The sequence below is a fragment of the Strigops habroptila genome, chromosome 1, assembly GCF_004027225.2.
Source record: "Strigops habroptila isolate Jane chromosome 1, bStrHab1.2.pri, whole genome shotgun sequence".
In the NCBI taxonomy this organism is placed as follows: Eukaryota; Metazoa; Chordata; class Aves; order Psittaciformes; family Psittacidae; genus Strigops; species Strigops habroptila.
The window spans coordinates 139,509,560-139,535,260 of record NC_044277.2 but is presented as its reverse complement, the minus strand read 5'-3'; the positions used below and the strand labels follow the sequence as shown (position 1 = coordinate 139,535,260).

General features: G+C 38.4%; 1 protein-coding gene across 3 annotated transcripts in view; it reads right to left on the bottom strand.

Annotated features, from left to right (window-relative positions):
- Positions 1–2,440: 2,440 nt before the first annotated feature.
- RBMS3 (RNA binding motif single stranded interacting protein 3) overlaps positions 2,441–25,701 on the bottom strand; it is a 712,107-nt gene continuing 688,846 nt past the window's right edge. For 2 of the 3 annotated variants that reach the window (XM_030490143.1, XM_030490152.1), the window contains 2 exons: positions 15,075–15,155; positions 11,329–12,538 (listed from right to left, as the gene is read on the bottom strand). In XM_030490143.1, the coding sequence (XP_030346003.1) occupies positions 12,407–12,538; positions 15,075–15,155 (213 nt within the window). In that variant the 3' untranslated portion in view covers positions 11,329–12,406. Of the gene's footprint in view, positions 8,592–11,328; positions 12,539–15,074; positions 15,156–25,701 lie in introns of those variants that run through there. The other variant, XM_030490138.1, reaches the window with a different exon arrangement.

Here is a 25,701-nt window from a genome sequence, read left to right as displayed (position 1 = left end):
TTACTAACCAGCTACATCGTTTTAACTAGATCAACTTTCAATTTCTCCATTTAAACTGATGCACGTACCCAGTAGATTATTTAGTTTTTACTTGTGTCCCTTTAAATAAGTTCAGTGATGTACTAGTGCAAAGCAAGCTGACAAACGTGAGTATGCCTTAGGAAGATGTTTATATGTACGCATTTGTAAAGAATGGATGTGGTTTGGTCCCAGCATCTTTCCCCAAGAGCGGAATTTTATTTCAGGAACTTTGTAACATTGGTAAACAAACCTTGCTCACCATGTCTGTGTTTCTCTGAACTGAGAGGCTCTGGGAGGGCTTTGGTGGAGAGCTGCCTGTCTCCTGCCTGTCTCCCATCGACATGACTGCCTTACGTGCAGCAGTGGCAGCATGCTCCCTGCCAGGCAGGCTTGCTAGTTGCCTGGTAAAATCATCCCCTGTTGCGTGCAGCCTCAGGACCACTTCTGTTACCCATTAATTACCACTATAGCTTGTGCTCTGCTAAGTTAAATGGAAATTTTTGCATAGCATAGTTTTCTCCTGAGGACCAGACTGACAAAAACCCATGGCACAGAGAAGGGCTGCAGCTAGCTTACCAGCAACCAGGCAGACACATTTGTGTCTTGGTTGGTTTGTCACTTTCAGTAACTTGTGCTGCAGTCCTGTCTGTTCCTGACCCTTTGCTTCTGTGTTTGCTGATCATTACTGGCACACTGAGACCTTGTTTTTCATTTGCAATCACTGGTCACCTAAAATGATTCAAATAAAATGTATTTAAACTTGCTAAGTATGGAATTATCCTCAGTTTATTCTACAGCAGCTGTTTTGTTGTTGTTTCCCCCACCCCCACCCCGCCCTGAAATCTCAGGGAGTGACAATCAGAGCATATGGCTTTGTCCAGTGGAAGTCATAGACTGGTTTGGGTTGGAAAGGACCTTAAAGGATCTAGTTCCAATCCCCCTGCCACAGGCAGGGACACCTTCCACTAGACCAGGTTGCTCAAAGCCCCCTCCATCCTAGCCTTGAACACTGCCAGGGATAGGGCATCCACAGCTTCTCTGGATAACCTGTGCCAGTGCCTCACCACCCTCATTCAGGGTGAATTCAGTGAAGAATTTTTTCCTTCTATCTAATCTAAATCCAGACGCATACTACTGATAAACACGACTCCGGACAAAGAGGAGGAGAGGAGAAAGACTTCTTACCTGCACTTCTGTGGAAGATGATGCAACCCCCCCTTAGCCTGGTTCCATATGCAGACAGCCAAGCAACTGACAGACAATAAAACCAAGCCCACTAACACCACAGTTGTTAGTGATATCATTGTTAGTAGACTTTGAAGTGGAATTATCTTGGAAATAGAGCAATCCTGGAAGTGACAAAGCTCAACCTGATGCCAGAGCATCAGCTATAAACTTGGTACCACCTATGCTGGTGGGATGAAGCATCCCACTTTCTGCTGCTCTCCTACTCAGCTTCTACTCAAAGTGTCAGGCACGCTGTAGCTTCAGCCTCCTGCCTTCCTCCTTCTTTCACCATCATCACAGCCAGCAGCAATGGACATCTCAGCATATGTGCAGTTGAAAAAAACACTCTCACTGGCTTCCTCCTCCCATTCCTCCATCTTCTAAATATTTCTCAGGCTTTCCTGGTTAGGTTGATGAAGTGAGAAGCTCACCAATGGATATTTCATCAGGCAGAAAGAATGAAAAAGCAAGTGTGCAGGCAATTCCACAAAACACATTTAGTGCTGAAGGAGACAGCCATGTTACTGGTAGGTAAAAGGGAGGAGTTGGTGATTTCCAGCATGTGAATAAAACTTGGCTGGGGAGTAGTTTCTGGACACTTTCAGCACACCCTCACCCTCATCACAGAAACAGCCCTCATGGGAAGAAATGCACATGGCAACACAAATGACTGAAGCAGCCATGGGGAAGTGTGCCAAATAGCTTTCTTGCTCCTCATGAGATGTGGCCGAGGAGGCAATTTACTTTCTAGTTCCCTTTCAAGATGAAGTATGGCTTGCACTACCACTGCTTAGGCTGCTCTTATTCCATAAATAAAGATTTTCTGTCTTCCATGTAGCAACTTTTGCCCTGAAGTCACTCTTTAAAATAAGCCTCAGAAACAGAGGCAATATTCTTCTAGCAGGTGCACAGCTGAGAGCCTGGACAGCAGATATCTCTTACTATTAAACACTCAGCTTTGGTGTGAGAAAAGCTTTCTCCTGTAATTCACCTCTTATAATGTGGGTGGTTGTGCTGCTGACAGGGCAACAGAGCCGTCCTGTCCCTCCAATGCTTTCTTTCCATTTGGTGAAGACGCGAAGGGGGCAGACTTCACTGCAAAGCCTTTCCACTCCCTCTGTGTTCAGGACAAGAGCCACAGCCTTGGGAAGCCTCTGCAGGAAGGTGCCACAAGAACAGAGTCACCCAGCTCTTTTCTTTCTTTATTTTTTTATTGAAAGCTTCATCAAAGAAAACAGAAGTTTAAACCTAACATCCACTGATCTACAGAAAGCCCCAGGAGTGGGAAAATGGCAGCTATTTAGGATTGTGGTACAAATGGAAAACATCAAAAAAAAAAAAAAATCATAGCAGTACAGATCTTTCAAAGACATTCTGAGACCTCAGCACACAGATGCCCATATAAATAAGATTCATAATTTAGTGTACCACAGAGGTTCTGTGTTCTACATTTTGGCTACAGTGAGGTCTGTAAGGGCTTTAAAGAACCTCTGTCCCATTTGTGTGATGCATGTTTTCTTGATAGGAAGTTCATCTGCTTTCGAAGTTGCTTTGATTTTTCTCACAGACAGAATCTGTTCATTCTCCTTTAAAAAGGAAACAATTAAAAATTCCTATATGAATTCTGTATGCTTCCTAGCTTTACATAAAATTGTTTTGCCCCATAAGATAGAATAATTTTCTTCCACTCTGACATACAGCATACTTAATAATGCTTCAGTTAGATACAGATCATGTTCTCTTCTACAGGCTGTATTTTTGGGCTTTTAAAAATATAACTGACTGTAAATTTCACCAAATTCATAAAGTTATTATCCAAGAGAAAGACACTTAAAGGCATAAAATTAATGTTGGCCAGATACTCTCTTAAGGACAACAGATCCAGATCTTGGAAGGTGCTTACACCTTGCAGGCTTTGGCTCTACAAGGAAAAATGGATTTGTGAACCTGTCAAAGGCTGACATTTTTCACTTCATTTCACATTTTTATTAAGGTGAAAGAACTCAGCTGTCACTGTTGGGGAATTAACAGCTGAATTGAACAACTGAAATAAATACAATAATTTCTCTCATCATGGAAAGCTAAACCAACACTGAGATTTTTTTTTTTTTTTTAAACTTTTCTCTCATAATTTTCTGTTTGATTTTAAAAAAGAACATGTTAATAAAGGGGAGAAGAAAGGGTCTCTTCTGCCTGCTTTGAGGCACAAAGGTGAATAAAACTCTGGGATACATACAGCACTCTAGCCTATTTGGGTGATGGAAGCAATATAGAAAAAGTTGGTGCTCTTTCTGAGGGAAAAATAACTCTCCTTACACTGCATCTTTGCTGCTTGCTGAGATTCTAGAAATCTGCTCCACTGAGGGAGAGGAGAAGTCTGCTGCTCACTCAGCCCTCCTTCTGAGAAAGTGTGTGTGTATGATTGCGTGTATGTGTATCAGAAAAGAAAGGTATCTTTGTTACTAGAGTCAATTGTCATTAAACAGAAAAGACTAAAACACCAAATGTCAGCATCTTTGTTGTTTTCTGTTTTGCATTTCCATCACACCATGACCGTTTCTTAGTTCATGTGGGCTACCAAGAACGACCAGGAAAATTCCTTACCCTCGGGCACTTCTTTTCTATCTGGACCAATTTCATGTTAAATAAAGTTTTGAAAGGAAATGTTGACCATGTGTGTATCAAACATTACTATCTTCAACTACCACATTTGGTCTCATCACTACAAATGGATTGATTCATTACTTTAAGCACATTATCGCTTTTTAGCATGACTCTTGCTATAGGTGGAGTTCAGCCAGTATGCCTAAACCTGTTTTGCTCATGTCAACCTCAGCATTAAAATGAAGTGGCATGAGGAGCACCATCAAGCTTAAAGTCATGAAGCATGGCAGTTTGTTAAACACTTAGTATCAGTCTTATCCTTCAGTACCATAAACAACATAATATAGATCCAAATACTATGACATATTAAAAATAAACTTTATTACAATGCAGGCTTCCTCAAATTTGCTGAGTTTTGGTACACATACATACATAAATAAACCCCTTCATTTGATTTTTACTTGAGTAAAAATCCATTTGAATGCTCCAGCCCATTGCCCATTGAAAGTTTAAGCCCTCACTTCTCTAATCACCAGCCTTTATCTTCCACAGTTTGGCATGCATCCATAGCAGAAGATGATACAATGCGATGCAATTGCTCTCAGATATGCCTCATTCTGCATTACAGTGCATTTCTTGACCAACACAACCAAGGCAGTCTCTTGGTAAACAGAACTATACAAGTAAGCACAAGCTAAGGACATTTCAAGAGTCTGTTTCACTGGAAGGCAGTAAGAGGACATTCACAATTTGAGGCCTGACTGTCACAGGTCAAAAGTGCTTACAAAACCAGCAGTAGAGCCAGATAGGAAGAAGAGTCCCTCAGCGATCTCACTGGGAACAGACTTCTCAGTGCCCTGATCTACACTCGGGTCAGCACCTGCAAATATAACACTCTCTTCAGTTCCACTGTATCATTTTTTTTTCCTCAATGTTAAGTGACGAGCCCAGGTATTCAGAATTTTCTAGCCATAATTCATCATTTTATGACACCCCTTCTGTATTTTTCTTTTCAGGTAAAATCAAAAATACCAAACCTGAACATCCAGGTTTGACTATTTACAAGAATTCAGGTGTGATGGAAAGTACATACGCAGTTCAGCTTATGGATTTAATGTTACTTCTAGACCTCTGGGCCAGGCACCATTGCCTTAGACTTCTACAGTTGTTTCTGCAACCTTTCAGGAACTCTCCTGATATTTAAAGCTAAATTGGTAAGACAGACATAGATATTGACTTTACAAATTCAGGTCTTCAAAAAAAGGAAAAAAAAAAAAAAAAAAGGAAACCAGAAACTCAAACAGATAATAATAACAATAAAAAACCTTCAAAAAAATCTTATTATCCAGAATACAAAGAAAACCAGTTTCAGATTTCAGAGGCCACCAAGTATTCCTGTCCTATGACAACACTCATGCAGCAAGTGTCTTGCTTTTCCACTGTACTCTTTTATCTCATCTTTAACTTTTACAAATAAGTTACACTTTCTGATCATTTCGTATGTTCCAAATAAGTTTTTTTTCTTACCTTATGATCTATGACTGTTTATATTCAAGGTCCTCATTGATTACAATTCACAGAATTTCAAGTACCAGTTCACTGTTTTTTGGGGGGATCAGTAACATGATCAGTTGTATTTAAGTGATCCATTTTCTTTCCTCCTCTTCTTCCTCTACTTCTTTGCTTTGTTTCTTTTGATTTCGAACACTATTGAACATTATAGCATGGAAAAATAAGGGAACAGTTCTAATACAGAATGCACTTGAAACACTTTAAAGTGACAGGCATCATGTTATCATATTGCCTGTCTGGCTTAATAAAAAACACTGAGATTGTTTAACTTTGCTGAAAAAAATGAGAAAAAAGTTTCTGAATGTATAAATAAAGCAGCAGAGTTCTGAATAGAAACAAGAAGGTACCTCAGCATATTCATCAGCCACATGGTAGCTACCTTGTAGCCTCATTGTTGATAGTAAATGAGACTTTGTGTGTGTCACATTAGAACTAACAGAGAAACAAATGTGTTTATTTCATATTTAACTGACTTGTGCCTGGGGTTATATCTTTGTACAAAGAATTCAGAGACACAGAAAGAGAATACATGTAGAAAGGAAGAAAATAAGGCTAGATCGATATTTTTTTTTCCCTCATTTGCCCTCCAAAGAAAGAGGGAACCTTTATCCAAAGACAAAATTCAAGTGCCACTCTCAAAAAGCAACAAGTAATGAGACAGCGTGTGAAACGGAAGGATTTTTTCTTTTCTGAATTGAAAACATGTTGTGGACGTTGTTTTTCTTTTACTTTGGCATCATCTGGTTTTCAGAAGTGTTGAATATCAACAACTACTCTGGAGAAAGCAGAAGTTTTACCACTTCTGAAAATCAGGCCCTCTTCCTCCGGTGGACAACCATTTGAACCCCCATTTCTCTCTTTTCTATGTTGCATATCTAGCAGCCATTTACTTGGGAAACCCCTTCCCTCCCCCCATGTTAAAAAATACGATCTTGTTTTATCAATTTAAAAAAATATTGTGTTCTTTTCCCCAAAAAAGTCAGGTTAGGGCAACATAGATCTCTCTTTAGAATTGGGCAGCTGAATCTGATCCAATACTTATGTTTTAATTTCATTATTTTTAACGGATACCCTGTCTCTAATGCACCACAATAAATGTGATGAAGCTTCCCCTCTCTTCTGGTAGGGGGAAAATTCAAAAAAGTTTGGTTTAATTTTTTGAGTATAGATATATGTGTATGTATGCATACATTTGAGTGCTGCTTCTCTTCTGCCTCCTTAAGGAAAAAAATCATCTTTTGACTTGCTTCTCACCTTTTTTCATTCATCTATTTCGAAAAAGTGAGGGCCATAACCAAGATTTCCCTATGGAAAATAATTGTCATTCCTCAAACAGGTTTCAGTGGATTCAATTTAGTGTCTTTTTTTGCCTAATCATACTAATTAGTGATTGTCAGCCAACATATTAAGACAACAGAAATCATAGCAGAGAAGAATAATTTTTAGCTTCCTGTCTGCATGACAATACTACATCATTTTCAACATTTCTGCTTGTATGGGAGAGCTAAAATGAGATCAAAGATCAAGTTTGCTTTCTCTTGCCTCTATCTGGCAATTCAAATGCATCACTGAAAAACAAATGCAGAATTAAGGTGGCTATGCATGCTGCACGATGATAAAGACTGAGGTGAAGAAATGAATCTGCAGTATGTCGGAATTCAGAAGGAAGACTGTTGTTTCAGTAGAAATACCAAAGATCAGGCAATTTAACAGAAAAACTCATCAAAATTAAAGCCCACCTGGACAGATTAGTTGGTAACCCACTCCCCTTTACTTTGGGATGTTCTCCAAAGCACACCATCAACAAGCTTCTAACACCAACTATTCTGAAATTTCCACTATAAACATATGCAGTATGTAAAACACCAGTGGAAGATAGTTTAAACAAACAAGAAAGTAAGAACTGGTCCGGCCATGTAGGTCAAATAAAGATAAAAAAAGAAAAAAATCCTCTATCTTCTGGACTGCGTTAGGGTGTCACTTCATCTTTGGTATAAAATAGGCCATCCATAGGCTGCATTTGTTCACAACTAGGAAAGACTACAGAAATTGTCAACAATTTCTTCTATCTATTGCTTTTTTTGCACTTTTTTTGACCATAAGCTCCTATCTACTTAAGTTTTTTTAATGCTCTTAAGCTAGGTTTTTGCAATGTGACAAGCAAAGCAGACTAAAAACTTCTTAAAGCTCATAAAAAAGACTGCAGATAAAAAGCACTAATGCTTTTGCTAGCGATCACGCTTTGTAAATAAAAAAATCTGCATTCTGCAAGAAAAAAACCCTGCATTCTCTATAATGCAGCAAGTTTTTTTCTCAATTCAATAACTTTACTGTAAAATGCTTTAGCCTTCTAGATTTTTCTTCTGTCAACACTTAAGACAAAGTTCATAAAAGTCCCAGCATTTTTCCAATCCTTTCAGTTGCCACAGTTCCTTTATCATCAACTTTTCTTCAAAAGAAGAAAATCATTTTCTTTTAAACTGTACAGTTTATTTTTTGTTCACCCCAAAAACTCAGTCTATTAAACTTCTGCACCAGCACCGGTGTGAGCAGTTTCAATTCCTTCTCAGGTTTTCTAACAAGACGTTGACAGCTTGCCTTGAGAGCCTTTGACGTCCTTAAAATTAAGGCAATTAAGATTCAAGATAAACCTTACCTAAACATTTCTTTAAAAAAACAAAAACCAAAAACAAAAACCAAAAAAACCCCACTCTAGATTTAAAACAAGAAGAAAAAGAAAATGAGAGAAAAAGAGTAGCTTAATTTTTGAGGAAGACAATTGGTTTTCATCACAACTTGCTCCCTCTTGACATCATCAGTTTTTCTGTTAAAAAAAAAACCAAACCAAAACAAAAATAAATCTAGCTACACCTCCAGGTAAATTCTGATTTCAAATGTTTGTCCAGATGAAATGTCAGCCCAGAGGTTTTCCTCTGGGTTCTTTCTTAAGTAAAAAAAAAAAAAAAAATAGCAAAAATAAAAATGTCAGACTACATGACGGAACCATTTGCACAGCACATAAAAACACTGTTTTGTTTTCGTTGGGAAAGGTAGAAAAAAAAAAGCATTCGACGCCTGTGCAAACTGGAAGCCAACTTCTTGTTCAGCGAAGTTTCTCCATTCAAGGCAAAGATTTCAGACCGACATTCTTCAGTCCTGTTTATTGTCTGTAAAAACAATTGAATTAAAGTGGTCATTAAGACAAAACAACTTTGAAATAGGCTGCTCTCCTTTTTTTCCACCCAATTCTCTTTAAAAGTTATCCAAGCTAAACTAACTTTCCAGCTGTTTAAATATGATACCACCAGTAAGCTGAAAATAGTCAGGGAGAAATAGGGTACTCCTGCTTTGGGGACGTTAACACATTCTAAGGAGATGAATTTACTCTTGTTAATGCTATGCTTAATGGGCAGTCTAACTACACTGAAATGAGCTGAATACGTGGCTTAACACTGTATAAATATTTCAAGAGTAATTCAATAAGAGAGTGAGTATTTTCATAATAATAAGTGGCACTATTTATTTTGGATACTAGTAATAAAACAAAGGATAAAATTACAATAAAAGGATACATCCAATTTGCTAAAAAGAACACATTTTCTGACAGCAGAAACAGACTGCGGAGCAGTCTGCTTAATGAGCCGGTTATGGCTAACTTAGTAGAAAAAATCAATATAATAAGAAAAATCAGCATTTTTTTATCATATAGTGTCCAATCTTTCTAAATTTAGCATACAGAATAAGTGAAACTATCAACCTTTTTCTTATGGAAGATAACTCTACATTTGTGTTTTTGAAGTTTCGTGTCATTTAAAGATATCTCACATCAAACTTATCTTAGAAAGACTATATGAGATCTTTGGGGAGACACAGAACCTACGTAAGAAATGCTGTTACCCGTAAGGGTTAACTAATGCTTTTCTTACAGTCCTCAAAACATGCATGGAAAAAATCCTTTTCCAACTGAAGTTCAACACAAGAAAATCCAGCACCTTTCCTTTTGCAAGCATTAACGCATTTGCCTTGCTTATTTTTAAATTAATTTTAATACTGGGAGTTAAATTGTGAAGAATGTTGATGACATAACATTTGCCACAGAACTATTTCTCTGGGATGGTAAACATAAAACTAACTTTGAATTTAAACATTAAATTTACCAAAGGATTTTTTCATTGCGTGAAGCCTGAAAACTAATATTTTGAATGTTAACAACAGATTTATCTGGAAAGCGAGAATTAATTATTTTCTTTGGGTTTTCTATGCCTAACTAATGGTAGGAGCACTCAAGTTTGATTGTCACCTCCCGAGGTTCTACTGCCCCTCTGGGTCAAGTGACCATCATATGTATGAAAGACCATATCCACCGAAGGGTCACAGCACACACTCTCTAATCTAGCCTGGCACTGAGTTTGCCCACCATGGGCCCCAGAAAATGTAATTCCTTCCACATTTAAAATCAGAGTATGTCGTCCAGCAGAGTTTTGCTTAAAGGTAAGACAGTACACTTTTCAGGGGGAAGGATATCTATCTCCATCTCACAGATTTCATACTTTTATGTGCAAAATTAAAGATTTACAAGGATAAAGGGAGTATGGGTTTAAAATAGAATGAGGTGATTTCCTCATAAAGCGGAGTCCTCTGCTCAAAAAACAAGGGTTGTTTCTCCTATATTGCTACACAATAGGTAGCCAGATTCTTGACATGAAGATATCATTCCTGAACATCTATGGGTGGGATCCTCAAATACAGCAGCCAGCATATTAAAGAAAAGAATGTGTATGCTGATTAAAAAAGTAGAACTTAAATTTCAAGTCTCGTGGTTTATTTTTACTTACAAAGAGAGTACAGAGTCCTTATACCACCCAGTTCATTCTGAGTACATTGCCTCTCCTTCGTTGCCTGCAATTTCGTCATTGTTGCAAAGAAAATAATGAAATACACTGTTATAACTTTTCTCCTGACTGTTCAGCTCCTATGAAATAATTTTATAGTGTCTGCCTTTTCCTTTGCCTATATCTGACAAAATCATTGTCTGGTCATGTTAATTACTTCTTCTCAACTTGCTTTGAAAACAGCTGTTGTATATTGGGCACAATGCTTGCTATCAATAAATGTGCCCTTCAAAGAGGAGATTAATAAAACTGTATTTTAATTAGAAAACAACTTCACTTGGTTTTATATTAAAGGTTGCTGAAATATTCTCACAGAATTTGGTTTTTTAAGACAGAGATTTCATGTATTTTGATTTGCTTCTACAGCTTCCCACAAGTTGCATTTCTGCCTCCAACTGGCAGATATAAATAGAGAGCACGTTTCAGACAAAAATACTGAAATAATCATAATAAAAAATCTCTAGTGGATGTGCCTGTGTGACTAAAAAAGAAATTCCTCTGACTATAAATGCCGGTGCCATCAGAAGTATATTCATCATTGCAAAAAGGCAGTAGCTGACAAGGAAAGATGAGGGACATCGTTCTCGGAGAATGTGGGAATTCACCACACTGGCAAGAAACACAGCACCCATTTCAATAAAGAATTGCAATGTAGCTTCCTCCTATTTGGGAAAAATGCCAGAATCTGCTGCTTACAGATACCTTATGAGGACTTCTGAACAAAGTCCTTCTCGTTCGAGACTTAGCAAAAGGTAACTGGAACACAGGAATGGTCAGATCCAAACTCCTATAGAACACAGCCACCAAAACGAGCCAACCAGATATTTCTCTCTTTGCCCATTATACTCTAGATGTACTTTTCCATCATTTATTTACAGGTGCTAGAGAGACTGATGACTAGAAGGGATACACATGCATAGACTGTGTCTCCAACTGGGTGCATCAACAAAAAGCTTGTGATGAATTGCTTTTGTAATATGTATGTATAGACAAATACGGGCATGACACGAGAAATAGTGAGGTCTTATGTTTTATTGCAGTCAAAAAAGGACATTGATCTGAAACAATTTGTTACTTATATGTTAGACAAATAAATGCATCTTCCACTTCCAGGGGTCAAAAATGAAGTAAAACAACTGACAGACTGGTATGATTCTAATCATTCTTATACCAGCTCCTATCTTATGCCTCTATAAACACTGTCATGATGCACTGACTGACATATCTAACATATTTCTTTTCTGGCTATTTGTCTGCTTCCTTCCCCAAGATAAAAAAAGTGTAATTTCCTTTTCACAGGGATGGTGGTGTTAAACATACATGTATTAATAAAGGACTGGGTTTGAGCTCCTTCCTAGAATCTGTCCAATATTGATCATCCCTGGTGAGTACCCTGTCACTAAGTAACTTTACCTTCGTGAGAATACAGTTTTAATGTGCCAAAGAGAAGAAGGAATTTTTGAGGATTATGCTGAAGATGAAGGGACTCTTTAGGCATTCTAGATCCTGCTGTCAGTGTACAAATTTTGAATTCTCCAATGTATTCCATGGGAAGAAAACAAAGGGAGAAGAGGACAGGAGAAAGACAGAGCACTGCTTCTTTCCATCCCTTTCTTAACCCTTCTTCTTCCATTTCCAGTTCCTGTGCACCTGGTGTCTGCAAAGCATCATTTTTGTATAATCACAAATACCAAGTCAGGGCAATTTATACTGCTTCATTACCTACACTTTCAGAAAGAAACCTTTACATGTGTACCATGCCAATATTTTCACCACTACAAAATTTAAACCCTCTTTTTAACCTCTGATGCCAGATGCTACTTTAGCCCAGCATGATGATCATTAACGCAGTTGTTGAGATCCTTCTCAGTCCAGAAAAGCAGCAGACAGAGATCATATCATTGCAGGCAAAGACATTTTGCCAAGGTGAGGCCATCAGCCAAAATCTTTTGCTAATTGCACTGCTATATATCCAGAACTCATCTGAACTTAACAAAGCTACTCAGAATTTATATTGCTGAAGTGGGGAGCAGAATATGGCCCACTCTAATCAAGAATCAAAACCTTCTGATTAGAAAGCGGATGCCTACTTACTTAGATTGTTGGTAAGAATATGCAGGCGCATGTTCACTGGATGTTTCCACTGTCATCTGTTGCTGTTGACCACTGGCTTCCTGTGATGAAGATGCTACTGTCTGTGGAGAAGTATCAGCAACAACACCCTAGGGAATCAAATGATAACATGAAAAACTTACTAATTTTGCTCACTGCAGTGAACTACACAAAAGAGCTCAGCACAAGCTCATCATTCCTGTATTTCTCTAGAGATTGAGAGAGTTTGAGATAGCGGAACCACATGCTAACACAACAAACTCCATCAGATTTAGAACCAATCCAGCAACAAGAAGCTTCCTTAGCATACCAGCCCCTGCAGTATTTTGCTCTCACAGGCTGCAGTGGAAAACACCTCCACCTTTGAGGGCAGTTCCCTGCCCATTCGAAGACAGAGGCAAAACTTCTGACTTCAGTGGATTCTGGATTTTACCTGTTGTCTTTTTTCAACATATATATGGCTCTTCTGATTTTCACTTACCTACCACAACTTCACAGTGAGTTCGCATTTATTTTGCCTGATTTGCAATACAATAAAGGCAGAATCTAGGCCCACCACTCTCTACTTTACTACACATGCAACAGAATTTTAACCGCATTAGAAAAATATTGCATTCGTCTACACACTGCTTTTATACGTTCCCTTCAAAAATAAATTTACTTCACGCTAGGACTTTTATCTGTTAAGTCAAAGCTCCAATGAAGTTTTATTTACATGTTTGCAAAAAAACTAAAAACTAAACACTTCAAATATACATGTATGAATTTAACATTATGCATTTCTTATCCTATTTAGACAATCTGAATGATACTATTTTTAAGTAGTATTTTTAAGTATTTTTTTATGCTTTCAAAGTAAGCTATATTTTCTTTCCTTTACTCTCATGTTTGGTGCATTGGTCACATGAGTAACATTAGTAGGTCTCTTCAGGGAACATGCTTTATTACTGTATTGCACACAACAGAGCCAGAAGAGGGAGCACAAAGCACTTGCTTTGGTTTTATTAGAGTCCTGTGTAAACAACAGGTAGTTTGTTTTAAATTATCTGTTAAAAATACCAGTTTCTTTTTTCAGAAATTCTTTATATCTATTACTTAACAGACTATCAGTATTATCTTTTTCTATCTACTTCCTTGTTTTTATCCTTCCACTTTTGTCCATCTCATCCTGAGATTGTAAGCTCTCTGGGGCAGAGAGTATATTTTTTTGGTGTCTGCTTTGGAACAGCCAGGATAATAGGGTCCTGGTTCATGATGCTACATGAATACAGATAAACATTAACAATAATTATCATCACTGGATCACAGCAAGACAGGCTATATATTCAGATAATATTTTGTTTATTCTAGTAGAAAATTAAGGCATCACATTACTTTAGCAGGCGTGAATATACCAGTGGGTGATGGGGAGGAGGACTGAGGAAGAATTAACTTAATTTCTCATTCACATTGGTCAGCACCATATGCAACCAATACTGCTGTGAACCACTCTCCATTCCACCACCTCTTTTTAATTTGGATATGTATCTGCTCATTTTAATACCTAAGAATGGCAATTGAAAAGAGGCGCCCATGGCCTGTTTGTAAACAAATAAGGTTTAGGGCAAAATTATCCTGAGGCAAAAAAAGACTAAAACATGACCAGCTCAGTATGACTGAACAGTAGCAGCCTTTCCTGTTCAGTTCTCTCAGTACTTGCTGAGAACAGGGAGAAACCAAGATGAGTCCACTTGACTGCTGGCGGAGGTATGCCACACAGTACTACTAACTCAGTAGCCTCAAAGCACAAGTAGTAATAGCACAGACTCCAAAGTCTACACAGCCAAAGATAGAAGTACAGAGACCCTGGCACTCCTTGCATTACCCCAGAGTAGGAGAGAAGTTATTAATAAAAGAGGGTAGCACCAAAGAGAAGCACAAAGGGAAGAGGATGCCAAGGGTTCCTCCTCTCGCTGTGCTCAGTGGCCCTTATGAAGCTTCACAGAAGTTGAGGCCAAGCTGACACTCTCCAGGCAGCTTGTGGTCTACAGGGTTGAGTAAATACTTACTCATTAGACTGTCATCAGCATGACTCAGCCCCAAGGAGGGAGGGAGCGAATCCTTCCTCAAGGATGAAAAGCACTCAGTCAGTGCAGCATCCTCCACGTCTGTATATACAAGAGGAAGGTTTCCATTGCTCAATCGCTTTTTCTGGTGGCTACATGTTTCATCAATTACCTATACTCGCTAAGGACCGCATCAAACCCTCTTGCAATCTTCTCTTCTTGGAATCTCTTTTGTGTTCGTGGTCTGCCTGCTGGGTTTGTTTTCCTGTCTCTTCCCATCTCCCTCCCAAGTACATGGGGAAAAAACAGTCATAATCACTGATGTTCTATTCCATGTCCTGCTGTACAACAAAACAAACGCAAAAGAAGAGCCCTTGCAAATAATTAAATGGAAAAAAAAAGGGGGGGGGGAGGGGAAGAAGGAAAAGAAAGAAAAGAAAAAGGAAAGAAATCTGCAGTCCTCATTTTAAAAGCTGGAAGCTTACAGGCAACATTCATGAAGTAACTTCAGGCCCCTTTCAAACAACAGGTGCAAGGAGGCATAATAGATAAGAGTTCTGCTACCCCTTCACTCTACTGTCATGGATGGAGGCAAACTTACTTCAATAGGGACAGCTGTTGGAGGCACAGGAGTGTACTGGGGAATGTAGGTCCCTTGCATAGGTGCAGCAGCAGTCATGTACTAGAACAAATTAAAGGCAAATGAACATTAGAAAACCACAATCAAGATGCATAAAACCATATTAGAAGCATGATGCCATTCCAATTTCCTATTCAGAGGTTTTTTGTTAGTATATAGTCTATTATTTCTTTTAATTAAGGATTGTAGGCAGTGGTAGGATATAGGCAAGCGCAAACACCTTGCTGATAGATTTAGATTGTTCACAGGGCTTCTAAAATGGACTTCTATGTGTATTTACAAAAAAACCCCAACCCCAACCAGTAGGGACACAATAGCAGCATTATATACAGTGGTTACAGATACAAAAACCATCTAAACAATCTTTTCGAGTCTTACTGATCTTATCTAATGACATCTACAAAAAATGAAGCATGAAATTTGACAGGTTTATTCCAGTCTTTATTTAACCCTGTCAATAACAGCAGTTGAGTTTACAGGGATACAAAGCTGCAGGGAGGTGCACTCCGAGACTGGGAAAACAAAGGAAGACGAAGATATTTCTGGGAGTTTTTCCTTTTGTACATAGAATCTGTAGCTAAATTCTTATGGCTTATTCTTAATATCTAGTGATCTTTTCTATGCATTTTGAAACTTCTGCAAATTATTAATATAGCAAAACTTTGTATTAGCTTCTCTAAAATACTGAGTCTCTCAAGTACTACAAGACAATCTTCTTTAAAAGAGATGAGTGCCTGTGAATTTTGCCACTGATATGGCACTAATCTCTTTATATACAGGACTCCTTATAAAGCTCCTAAACTGAATGCAACAGATATTGTTAAAATCTTCTAATAAGATATCAATACTAACTCATCAGACCTATATGTACTTTTCTTTCTACAATTAAGTCCTAACTGCATGTCTTCACTGACAAGAATCTCAGAACATGCCCAATCCCACAACGGACTGTATGACACTTCCACTACACGTTATCTTCAAAGACACACCAAAGATCTGAATCAGCCCAGAATGTATTTGATGAATTTTAAAATGAGTTAAATATAGCTTTGCTTCCTGGCAGAGCTAGGAAGTGCTTGCAAGGTTTTATTCCGCTGTTTACAGTAAAATTTACATTTAAAGCACTCTCTCACCTCAATTCTAAACTAACTGGATGGTTTGATATGCCTGTCACAAACACGCATTACGAAATTGCATAGTGGGGTGCAGACTCCGCAGCAATGTTGTAGAAAGGCCTTAGGGAATGAGAATGCCATATTTAAGAATCCCACAGCTAAATTCTGAAGTCTTCGTTCAAGTAGAATAATAAAAAAAAATTTGAGTTAAATTGTTTTCTATAGGAAAAAAAATCAGTGAGGAACATAACTGGCATAGAATGTATACTTGCAATGTGAGTAGCATATTCTGTTGAAAACCATTAAAATATTTTTGCTAAAATTCACAGTGTTTTCCTTAACTTGAGCAAAGAGATGAGAGTGCCCCAGTGTCTGTATGCCTGTACCAGGCCATGTTTTTCTGCAGCTCCTTTTCCTCATTCTTCAGGAAGAGAATTGAATTCAATAGTTTTTTTTATGAATGCTAGCCCACCAAAGACATTAGGCCAACTATCCCTATTGTACTCAGTACAGTTGGGCTAATCTCCAGCCTTACAGATTAGAAGTTAATGAGAATGTTACAGCAGGGTGTTCCAAAGCTGCTTCCGCTCCATTCGTTCTGCTTTGTAATGTTGCCGTCAACATGTTGGGACGACATCTGCTGTGTAGCATTGTTCTAAATGTGTCAATATTTAACATCAACCTGAAGCACTCATTCTTATAGTCCTGCAAAGACCTACAAGGGTTTTAAACACCTATAGAGGCTAGCTTCACTTGGACAAATATATATAGATTTTAATTAAAAGTGTTAATTTCAAGAATAAAGCAGCCTCGTTCAACTTGGACTTCCTCCAAGTTCTTCCTTGAACCCCGCAAAAGATCAACATTCAGACTCTTATAACATGCGCTTGTCTGCCATTCTCTTATCTTGCACACAAACACATGAGTTTTAATACAGAAATATAAAATGCTTCAACTGCCTTTTAATTCAGACCACTCCACTTTTTTGCAAAATACTTTGGCACTGAGGTCTGTAGCACAAAATTTGAAACTGTCCGGGAACTAACTGTTGCCTTTGCTGACTCTGCAAGCACTGCTCTCGGTAGCCATGCACTTTCTTACTTCTAGTTATTATTTTCCTCTTGAAGCAGATCCTGATTTTACTTGCCAGACTACTTTGCGTTGCTTCCTTCACTGCTACACAATCTCTAGGGAAAACTGCTTGCCCTGGTCTTTCCAGACACTCACACCTACCTCCCCATACTTTCCCCATTTAATTTTTTTTGCATGAATTTTAACTGAATTCAGCCAAATAGCAGGTGTTCTACAGTGCTGGAGACCAAAGCCATCTAGTTACTTGCCAGACTCCCTGAAGAACTGTAGGAATGTGACTTCTCCCATGTAAATAACATTCTGCTTGTCACGTCCACTGTAATGGTGGTTGAACCTTTTGGTTAAATCATCTAGAGCTCTACAATTAAAACAAACAATGTGGGCCAAATTAGCTCCACCAATGGCATAAATGAAATGACAGTTTTTGTGGCAAAGAATTTGGTGTTAGTAAAAGTTACACAAGGCTCAATCCTACAGTGTACTGCTGCTTAACAGCTTGAACACACAGCAGCAGACTGGTCTGTATTACAGGTACACACATTGTGCCCTTCAGTGCAATATCCAAACATATTTCATGTATTCATCTTTATGAATGTAAAGATACCCTCAACATTTCAGGAAAGAGTAGCCAGGTCAACAATTAAACACACTGTAGGGGCTCGGAAGTGATTCTCAGTCTCCATACTCTCACTTAAAGATCCATTGAGGCTCTGTAAAAAACTTTACAAAACTATAAAGGACAACTAGGGTTTAGTTCTCAGAGACACAATTGGTCTTAAGTATCTAAAGTCCCCCCACAGACACAAGGAGTCCCCCCACAGACACAAGGAGTCCCAGCTGAGACCACATGAATTCAGGAGTGTGTGCTGGGCTGGACCTGTTTTCACCATGGGAAGCCTAGCACTGAGAAGCTGCTTTAGTTTAGTTTGTTTACTAATGAAAAAGGAGAACAGATTAATTTTTGTTATAACTGACATTAGCTCAATCAAGTTTGCATGTATTTCCTTTATTCACTACATAATCCTAATTCTCTGATCCCATGGGATAAACACATTAAAGATTACATAGTGCTAAGGCACAATGTCAGTGATAATACATACTGGCTTTGGATAATGCAAAAGTTGAATTTCTTGTCATGAATATTAACAGTTGGGTTTTAGTAGAAAGCTTCCTGAACACTGTTTTTCAGTAGCTTCCATACCCAGCACACACTGGAGCCTGTGTCTCTCCCCGGCTCCCCCAGACACTTTACCAAGCTATTCTGTAAAACAGTACGCTCCAGATGTACTGGAATGAGGGCTGACCACACTGGGAGGTGCAAAAAAGCTTCAGAAAGAATTGTGAGATTCAGAACAAAAGCTACACATTTTATATCTATCCTGCTCAGAATCAACCAGGATGAAGATTGTGCTCTAAGAACATCCCTTAGCTGAGGGTCTCTGCAGCTTCATGGGGACCACAGGTTCTGTATGCATACATAGTCTACATATGGCTTCCCATCTACCTTATGAAACTAACATAAGTTGGAAGTAGGCAGATGGCAAACAAAGAAGACATCTGTGTTAGAAGACCATCACTGAAATTTTTCTCCATGAACCACACTCGCTAAAGTTCTTTATCCACATGTACGTGTGAAAGAGAGACAGCATGACTCACATGCTCAGCTTAGCAGTACCCAGCAAATTCCACTAAATATTAGTATTGTAAGAACTGAAATGAGAGAATCTGAAAAATCCAAATCCATTCTTTCTTTGTCATACGTTTCCATCAGGATAAAAGATTCTCGAGCTGTAATGTGATCGGTCATTCAACAAAGTATGTGCAAGGCAGAAGAAAACACTGCTTATTGTTCCACAACTGTACAGGCTTTGTGGGTCTAAAAGTAGAAGCCGCTTATTTCTGACAGTAAAATGAATAGTAACTCTGCACACACAGATGATGGATCTGGAGACTATAAGGGAACTTTTTTGGCACTTCGATCCTTTAAAAGCTGAAAATTTTTAATACAGAGAGAAAAAAGAGACATTGCTGGTGGCACTGTGCTCTTGATATATTTGTAAACTATTAATTTCTTCATACAGTATATAGAATGCATGTTCTAAGCACTGAGGATGTGCAGTATTACAATATAATGCATGTTTTATAATGACTGCTTAATTCAGACTGCACATACCAGGGCATCAATTTAGCCTATATACTACAATTCCACTTGCACCTTTTCCAGTGGGATTTTTGTTTTTACCTTTCTGAAACTGCTTAAATACGTGAAAAAATATATAGCTAGAAAATGAGAGAGTAGTAATATACATTTACACCTCTGTTCTTCTTTCAGGTATTACCCTCTCTGACTACAAAGACTTAAATGAAAGGCGGTAACGAATGAGAAGGTGGGTTAAGGGAACGAAATGAAACTCCAAGAAGGATCAGTGGGGTATGCCAGCCTGGCTCCAGCAAGTTTCATCTTAAGCCTGCAGCAAACACTAAACCCATAAAGGTGGCAGGCATTGGGAAGATAAAAACAGGAGGCAGGCACCTGCCTGCACCAGGCAGAGTGAGGGAGCATGTTGCAGTAGGATAATATATTTCACCCATCAAAGGTGTAGCAGAATGACCTGCAGGAAATTTAAAGGAGTTTTTATATTGACACAATGGCACAAGTAATATCCATTTATTCATTTGCCCTACTAAGCCTCCAGCCTGCCTTTCTTGGGCCCAGGTTAATACAGAGCCAGGCAAGTGCCTAACAGCTGAGATACACTGCAAACACCTCTTCTTAGAACACCAGATCTTAGTCACTAAATTTCAACCAAGACAGTGCCTGAAAGAGTGAACGCCTCTTACAAGACCAAACGATTTCATTTACACTACCAGAAGACTTTGGCCACACACTTTGTTTAAATTCTGAAGGTTTTCATTTACAGAAAATAGAAGAAAACACCCCAAAGTACAATTCCATTTATAAGCCTAATTGCCTTCAAAATAACATAGCTGTGAATAGAAGGCAGCTACTGGATATACGTTAACTATCTTGGCCACTATGAGTACTGTGAGATTCTACAGTGGTAACAGTTCATAACCTGCTCAGTGTGAATAAGTTTCCTGGTATAAAGAAAATCAGCAAGAATTTACAAAATGAGACATTAACATGTAAGCTTGCAGTATGCAGTAGATTTGGAAACCCTGAACAACACTTAGTAGGCTTACAAGGGGCAATGAGCAAGGAATAAATGTTAAAGAAAAGGACTTTTATAAAATCAGTGTGTAAATGCTGCTTTCTAGTGTTTCACTTTGGTTTTATATAAATGTATATCTGTTGCAAGAATTGAAGATCACTTTCCATATTTCATTAACTTTCATGCTCCTGAGAAGTCACAGAGCCTTTTCAGTCAGGGTGAGAGCCAAATTGCAGAAGTCTTGTACCAGCATAAACTGGTAAGCATTTACACCACAAGAGCCTGCTGAAGGGAGATTAAATGGGATGTCTTATGTGGGTAAATGCTAATCCATGTGTCTTAAAAGAGCAAGGATTCCAGAGTCTGGTCTTTGGTGACTATTTGTGGTTTCCTATCACTGCATGAGTTATAGCACAGTGATAATGACTTAGCTTTTAGGATTCTCAGAATTAATGCCAGGGTTTGTTTGTGGGTTTTTTTTATAAACCATCTGAGAAGTCTAGACACTGCATCACTAAAAGAATTATGTGAAAACATTTGCAATGCTGGAAAACTAAAGGAAATGAGACTGTTGATTGGATTTATTTTTATCACCTTTCTCTCTCTCCCCCTGCCCCAAGGAAACCTGCCCTTCCACTTTCAAATCTCTTTCCCTGAGAAGAAAAAAAAAAGCATCTCTCTGACCATTGCTAAGTGGTTATAACTTTAATCAAATACAGAACAAAACTGACATTTTTTTGTCCCTGGTTCCACCTTCTCATTTGAAAATACCCTGTTCTCCAATAGAAAAGAACATTGTCTTGCTGTGTCCTCTTATCCCATAGTCTGGCATGGAGAGGTAAGAACTCAGGAAGAGAAAAGAACCATCTAGCTCATCAGCACCAGTGGCAGTTCAATAAAATACAATATCCAGCCACCACATTTTTCACTTTAAACTTCAAATATCTTTTGCTACCCAGACACATTCTCATTTTCCAGCTCAATCCTGTAATTATTCAATGGCTGTTATTAATCTTAGTTTTTTCCCAATTAAAGAATGTGAGAATAAAAGATATAATTTTTTTGCATATATTACAATATTTTTGCTAATAATTATCATACTGGCCTAAAATATAATGATATAATGCAATTTTACTGCACAATTACCATAGCCCTATCAAGAACAGCACTGTCATTCAACAGAATCCTGTCACTGGGCCACTGCACTCATTGTTCAGGCAGAGAATAGAAATCTTTGCAAGATTTAACCTTCCTTCCCTGCTGCTCAGTAATACGAATGTATTTAGGAACACTGGCTATCACTACCCTTTCAACCTTCCTAATGAGATGTTACCTAATTCTCTGGGCAAGTTAAATGAAGGCAGAGAGAATAATAACTTCAAGAACTATATTTACAAACTGATCTCCTTTTTCTCTTCAGGAGTTCTAGCATCCTTCACAAATCCCTACCTTTGGAAATCAGAGTAATACAAAGGTACAACAGTGCAGATGAGTTAACCTTCCCCCCCAGCTAACAGGTCTTGATTTCCAAAATTCAGGCCTGCTACTAAAGCAGAGTGATCAGGACTAATCAGATAAAGACTATTTAGAGTAAACAAATGTGAGAACCGTCAAATCACGACATACAGCTGGGCACCACGCTCTCACTAGCATATAAAATCCCAGGTTTGTATAAACTGTAGTAAATGCAAACAGCGCTCCAGAAACATCTGTAGAAACAGATGAATAAAAACCTGGATCATTCACTTTAACCACATTTTAAAGTCTAAAGGTTGGCATTACAAATGAACTTGATGGAAGTCTCAAATCACTTTCAGATATCTCAACAGTGTCTGAAAAGAAAAAATGGAGGAAAACCCATCAGGATGTGAAAATTAAGTTCCCGTTTTAATTGTACCGTTCATTAACGTCAAGTCAAACTTCTCATAGGAATACTTCTTTATGAGAAGTTGTTCTAGCTGATTCCATGATTCTACATTATATTTATCAGTTTATAGACAGCTATGGAACTTGACCTCAGGATGCTAATGATCCCTGTAGTCCATGTCAGCATACCTAAGCCCATGATATTTTCACTCTTGTCTTCCTTGTGACAAAGCCTCCACTGTAGCCAGGGATCCATGGAGGCTGCACAGAAATGTAGACTGATTCACAGAAATGAATAGCCTCAAGATGTGAAAACGTCTTTTTTGCATAATTAAAATAATACCATGCAGCTGATGGATACATTTGCAAGAGAGCAAGACTTCTTCTACACTTAAAATGAAGACTAAGATTGGTGATTTGTTGTACTTCAATTCTTAATTCTTCAGTTCTAATCCGTTTCTCTACAAAAGGGGCATTTTTTATTTTGTTCTAATACCCCCTCTATACCTGTTCTGCGAATGTACATTATTAGACCTCTGGGGCAAGCTTTTGAGCATAGGTTAGTGCATGATTTATTACATGATATATATCCTGTCTGCAGCACCCTATATAAAGCCAGGGTATAGTGACTGTACTATAACAAAAGAATATACTGCACTGTCTTGGTCAGCCAGGCTCAGTAATCACTGAGATTGCCACATTTATATTCTTCTTTCAGGTCCTGTATACTGAAGAGTAAAGGGGTGATGCAGTAGAATTATAACTGCTTCTACTGACATAAAGATTCCCTATGCACCCCCTCAGATGGAAATTATTAGGAATTTCTGTCTGAATGCAATTCTTTCAATTAGTCCCTGATGAATGGCTGCTAGTAAAACTGATCTGTACGTTTTAATATTTTCAGTAATAAATAAATAAATTAAGTAAATAAATAAATGTGTCAGTGAAAGTCCAAACACATGAGCACATTAAGCTATTATTAATAACATATCCATTTATGTGAACAAACAGTTGCTTTCTAGAGGTAAACATGTCTTCTAGAGGCTACTAAATCTCCACGAACTTGAAGTGTCTACAGAAAAGCAGACTACTGTATGCAAGTGTCCATACTGTATGGATGAAAGAAACCAAAGGAAACCATCTTAAAACTTCATAAAAAACAGCTGTCCACAAGTACCCTGCATTCAGAGATGGAAAACTTGCCAATTCAGTGAGCACAGATGCGGACATCACCTATTTCCTGTTAGGGCTCACACTGGAAGCTAACCATGGCACTAGGGATACCTTAAAAGCTGGCTTTCCTGTACTAATGGTGAACATGCAAGTCCAGGCTCAGGTAGGAAATGCTGGACTCTTATGGTTAAGGATACAAGGAAAATTAGACTGCTGCCAGGTGTGTGTGGCCACATATCCTGCAAGACATGCACTTGGGGCTTCCAGGCTGCTCAACGCACAGCTGGTGTGGTTGAGTTGGGAGTCTGCAAGCCCGAGAGCCTCACTTCCATCTGGGTCTTGGGTGAAGCTCTGGGACATCCTTGCCTCTTCCTGCACACCCAAGAACCGGCAGTCCCTGTTCAGCCCTCGAGTTGGCGCCCTGCTTTTCTTCCAGGACAATCCCATCAAATTGCCTGCCCAAAGCAACATTCCTGGGATTTCCTGACTTGGTTCCCAGGACTAATCTAGTCCTCAGCAACCAGACCTGTAGATCTGGAAGCCTGCCCAAAGCATCGGACATGGGGAGGCTGCTCTGGAACATGAAATCCTGGGAGTGTTTTGCAGCTGCTGCCTGAAAGCTGACATGGAGCAGCACAGCAATCGAGAGGGATGTTTAAACAGTTGGCAGCTGTCAAGATTTTTTGGAGTATATTTTGTATTGGAAGTACCATGAGTCATTGTTTCAGAAAATTAATTTTCATTCGGAATTTCTGGCTCATGGGAGAATCTTTCTGTTTTGTTTTGAGTTTTTAAGAGATGAATCAGAATGAAACCAAATTTCGTAAGATGAATTTCCCACAAACTGGAAACCATGGATGTTGCTCAGTGTGCCCTTCTTTCTATCTGTAACTTGAGCAAAAGGATCAGCCATGTTTGTATTTGGAAAGGATGTGGATAATAGAGAATACCAACCTTTAATGGCTGGTGGCAACTTCAATACATTTAAAGTACTATGGTTTAAAATAATGCAGTACAAAATATTGCTTCTCATTAGCATACAAATTGGTCTGTTAAAATCTTTAAATATATTTACACAATCATTAGCTTTGCTTATGTGGCAGGGAAGATGGCAATAGTAACCATTTTTGTGAGGCCTTCTTTTTTCCCACTTTCCACAAATTCTTGAAATTCTTTTGGGAGAAAAGTCCTTTCAAAATCAATACCAATGCCCTACTGACAGAGTGCGACTGAGTAAGAATATTACAGTCTGCCACCAAATATGTTAATTATCAGCTGTGGCAGGATCTCTGAGACACAGCAGACTGTATCACCTCCAGGGCTCATAACCAAAGGAGAAACCTTGCCTTTTAGCAGGGTGCTGGCTAAGTGGGCTGAACCATATTACTATGTCAGGAGCTTGTCTACCATGTAGTGATGTGCTTACAGTGCTGAACTCCTAAACTTACTCGGTGGTAACAGCTACACAGAATCTCGCCCAGTTTGTCATAGTTTCATACTAACTACAAAGGGGAAGGTGAGTGGACGAGGAAATATATCAAAAAGTAAAAAAAAAAAAAATAAAAATAGAAGAACAACAAAAAATGAAAGAACAAAAAAAAAATGTCCAATACAAACCCCAGTTTTCCCTCCTTGCCTTAAGTCTTCCTGTTTTGTCAACTAATCACTAATTCCCCTCCTAAACTGTCCTAAACAGGTTCCTTTAGAGTATCTCCCATTTTTGACTATTTCAGGTCTTTCACATTATTTCACTGATGTGTTTTACTGCTGGTAAATAGCAGCTTGGAATAGCAGCATTCCAAGGCTGTCCATTGTATTCCTTCAGTATTTCCAAAGGAGACAAGAGTCAGCTCATATACATTCAAATTATACACAATTACAAATAAAAGACTCTCTTACAGTCCTGGACAGTATAAGCACAAATACTAGTGTATGAATTTTAACATTGGTTAGGTCCAAGCCAAGTGAAAAGCGATTCACTTCACTTGGAAAACTCCCTCTTAATCAGTCTTGTCCTCTTTCTCAGTGTACTGATTGTAAATAGTTTTATACAGGGCTAAAAAAAAGCATAGCAGCAGTCTCAGGTAAACATTTGATAGACGAGTATGCTGTAATGGTTGTTCTTGTTACATTTTTTTTCACATTAGCACATTCTGTGAAAAATTAAAA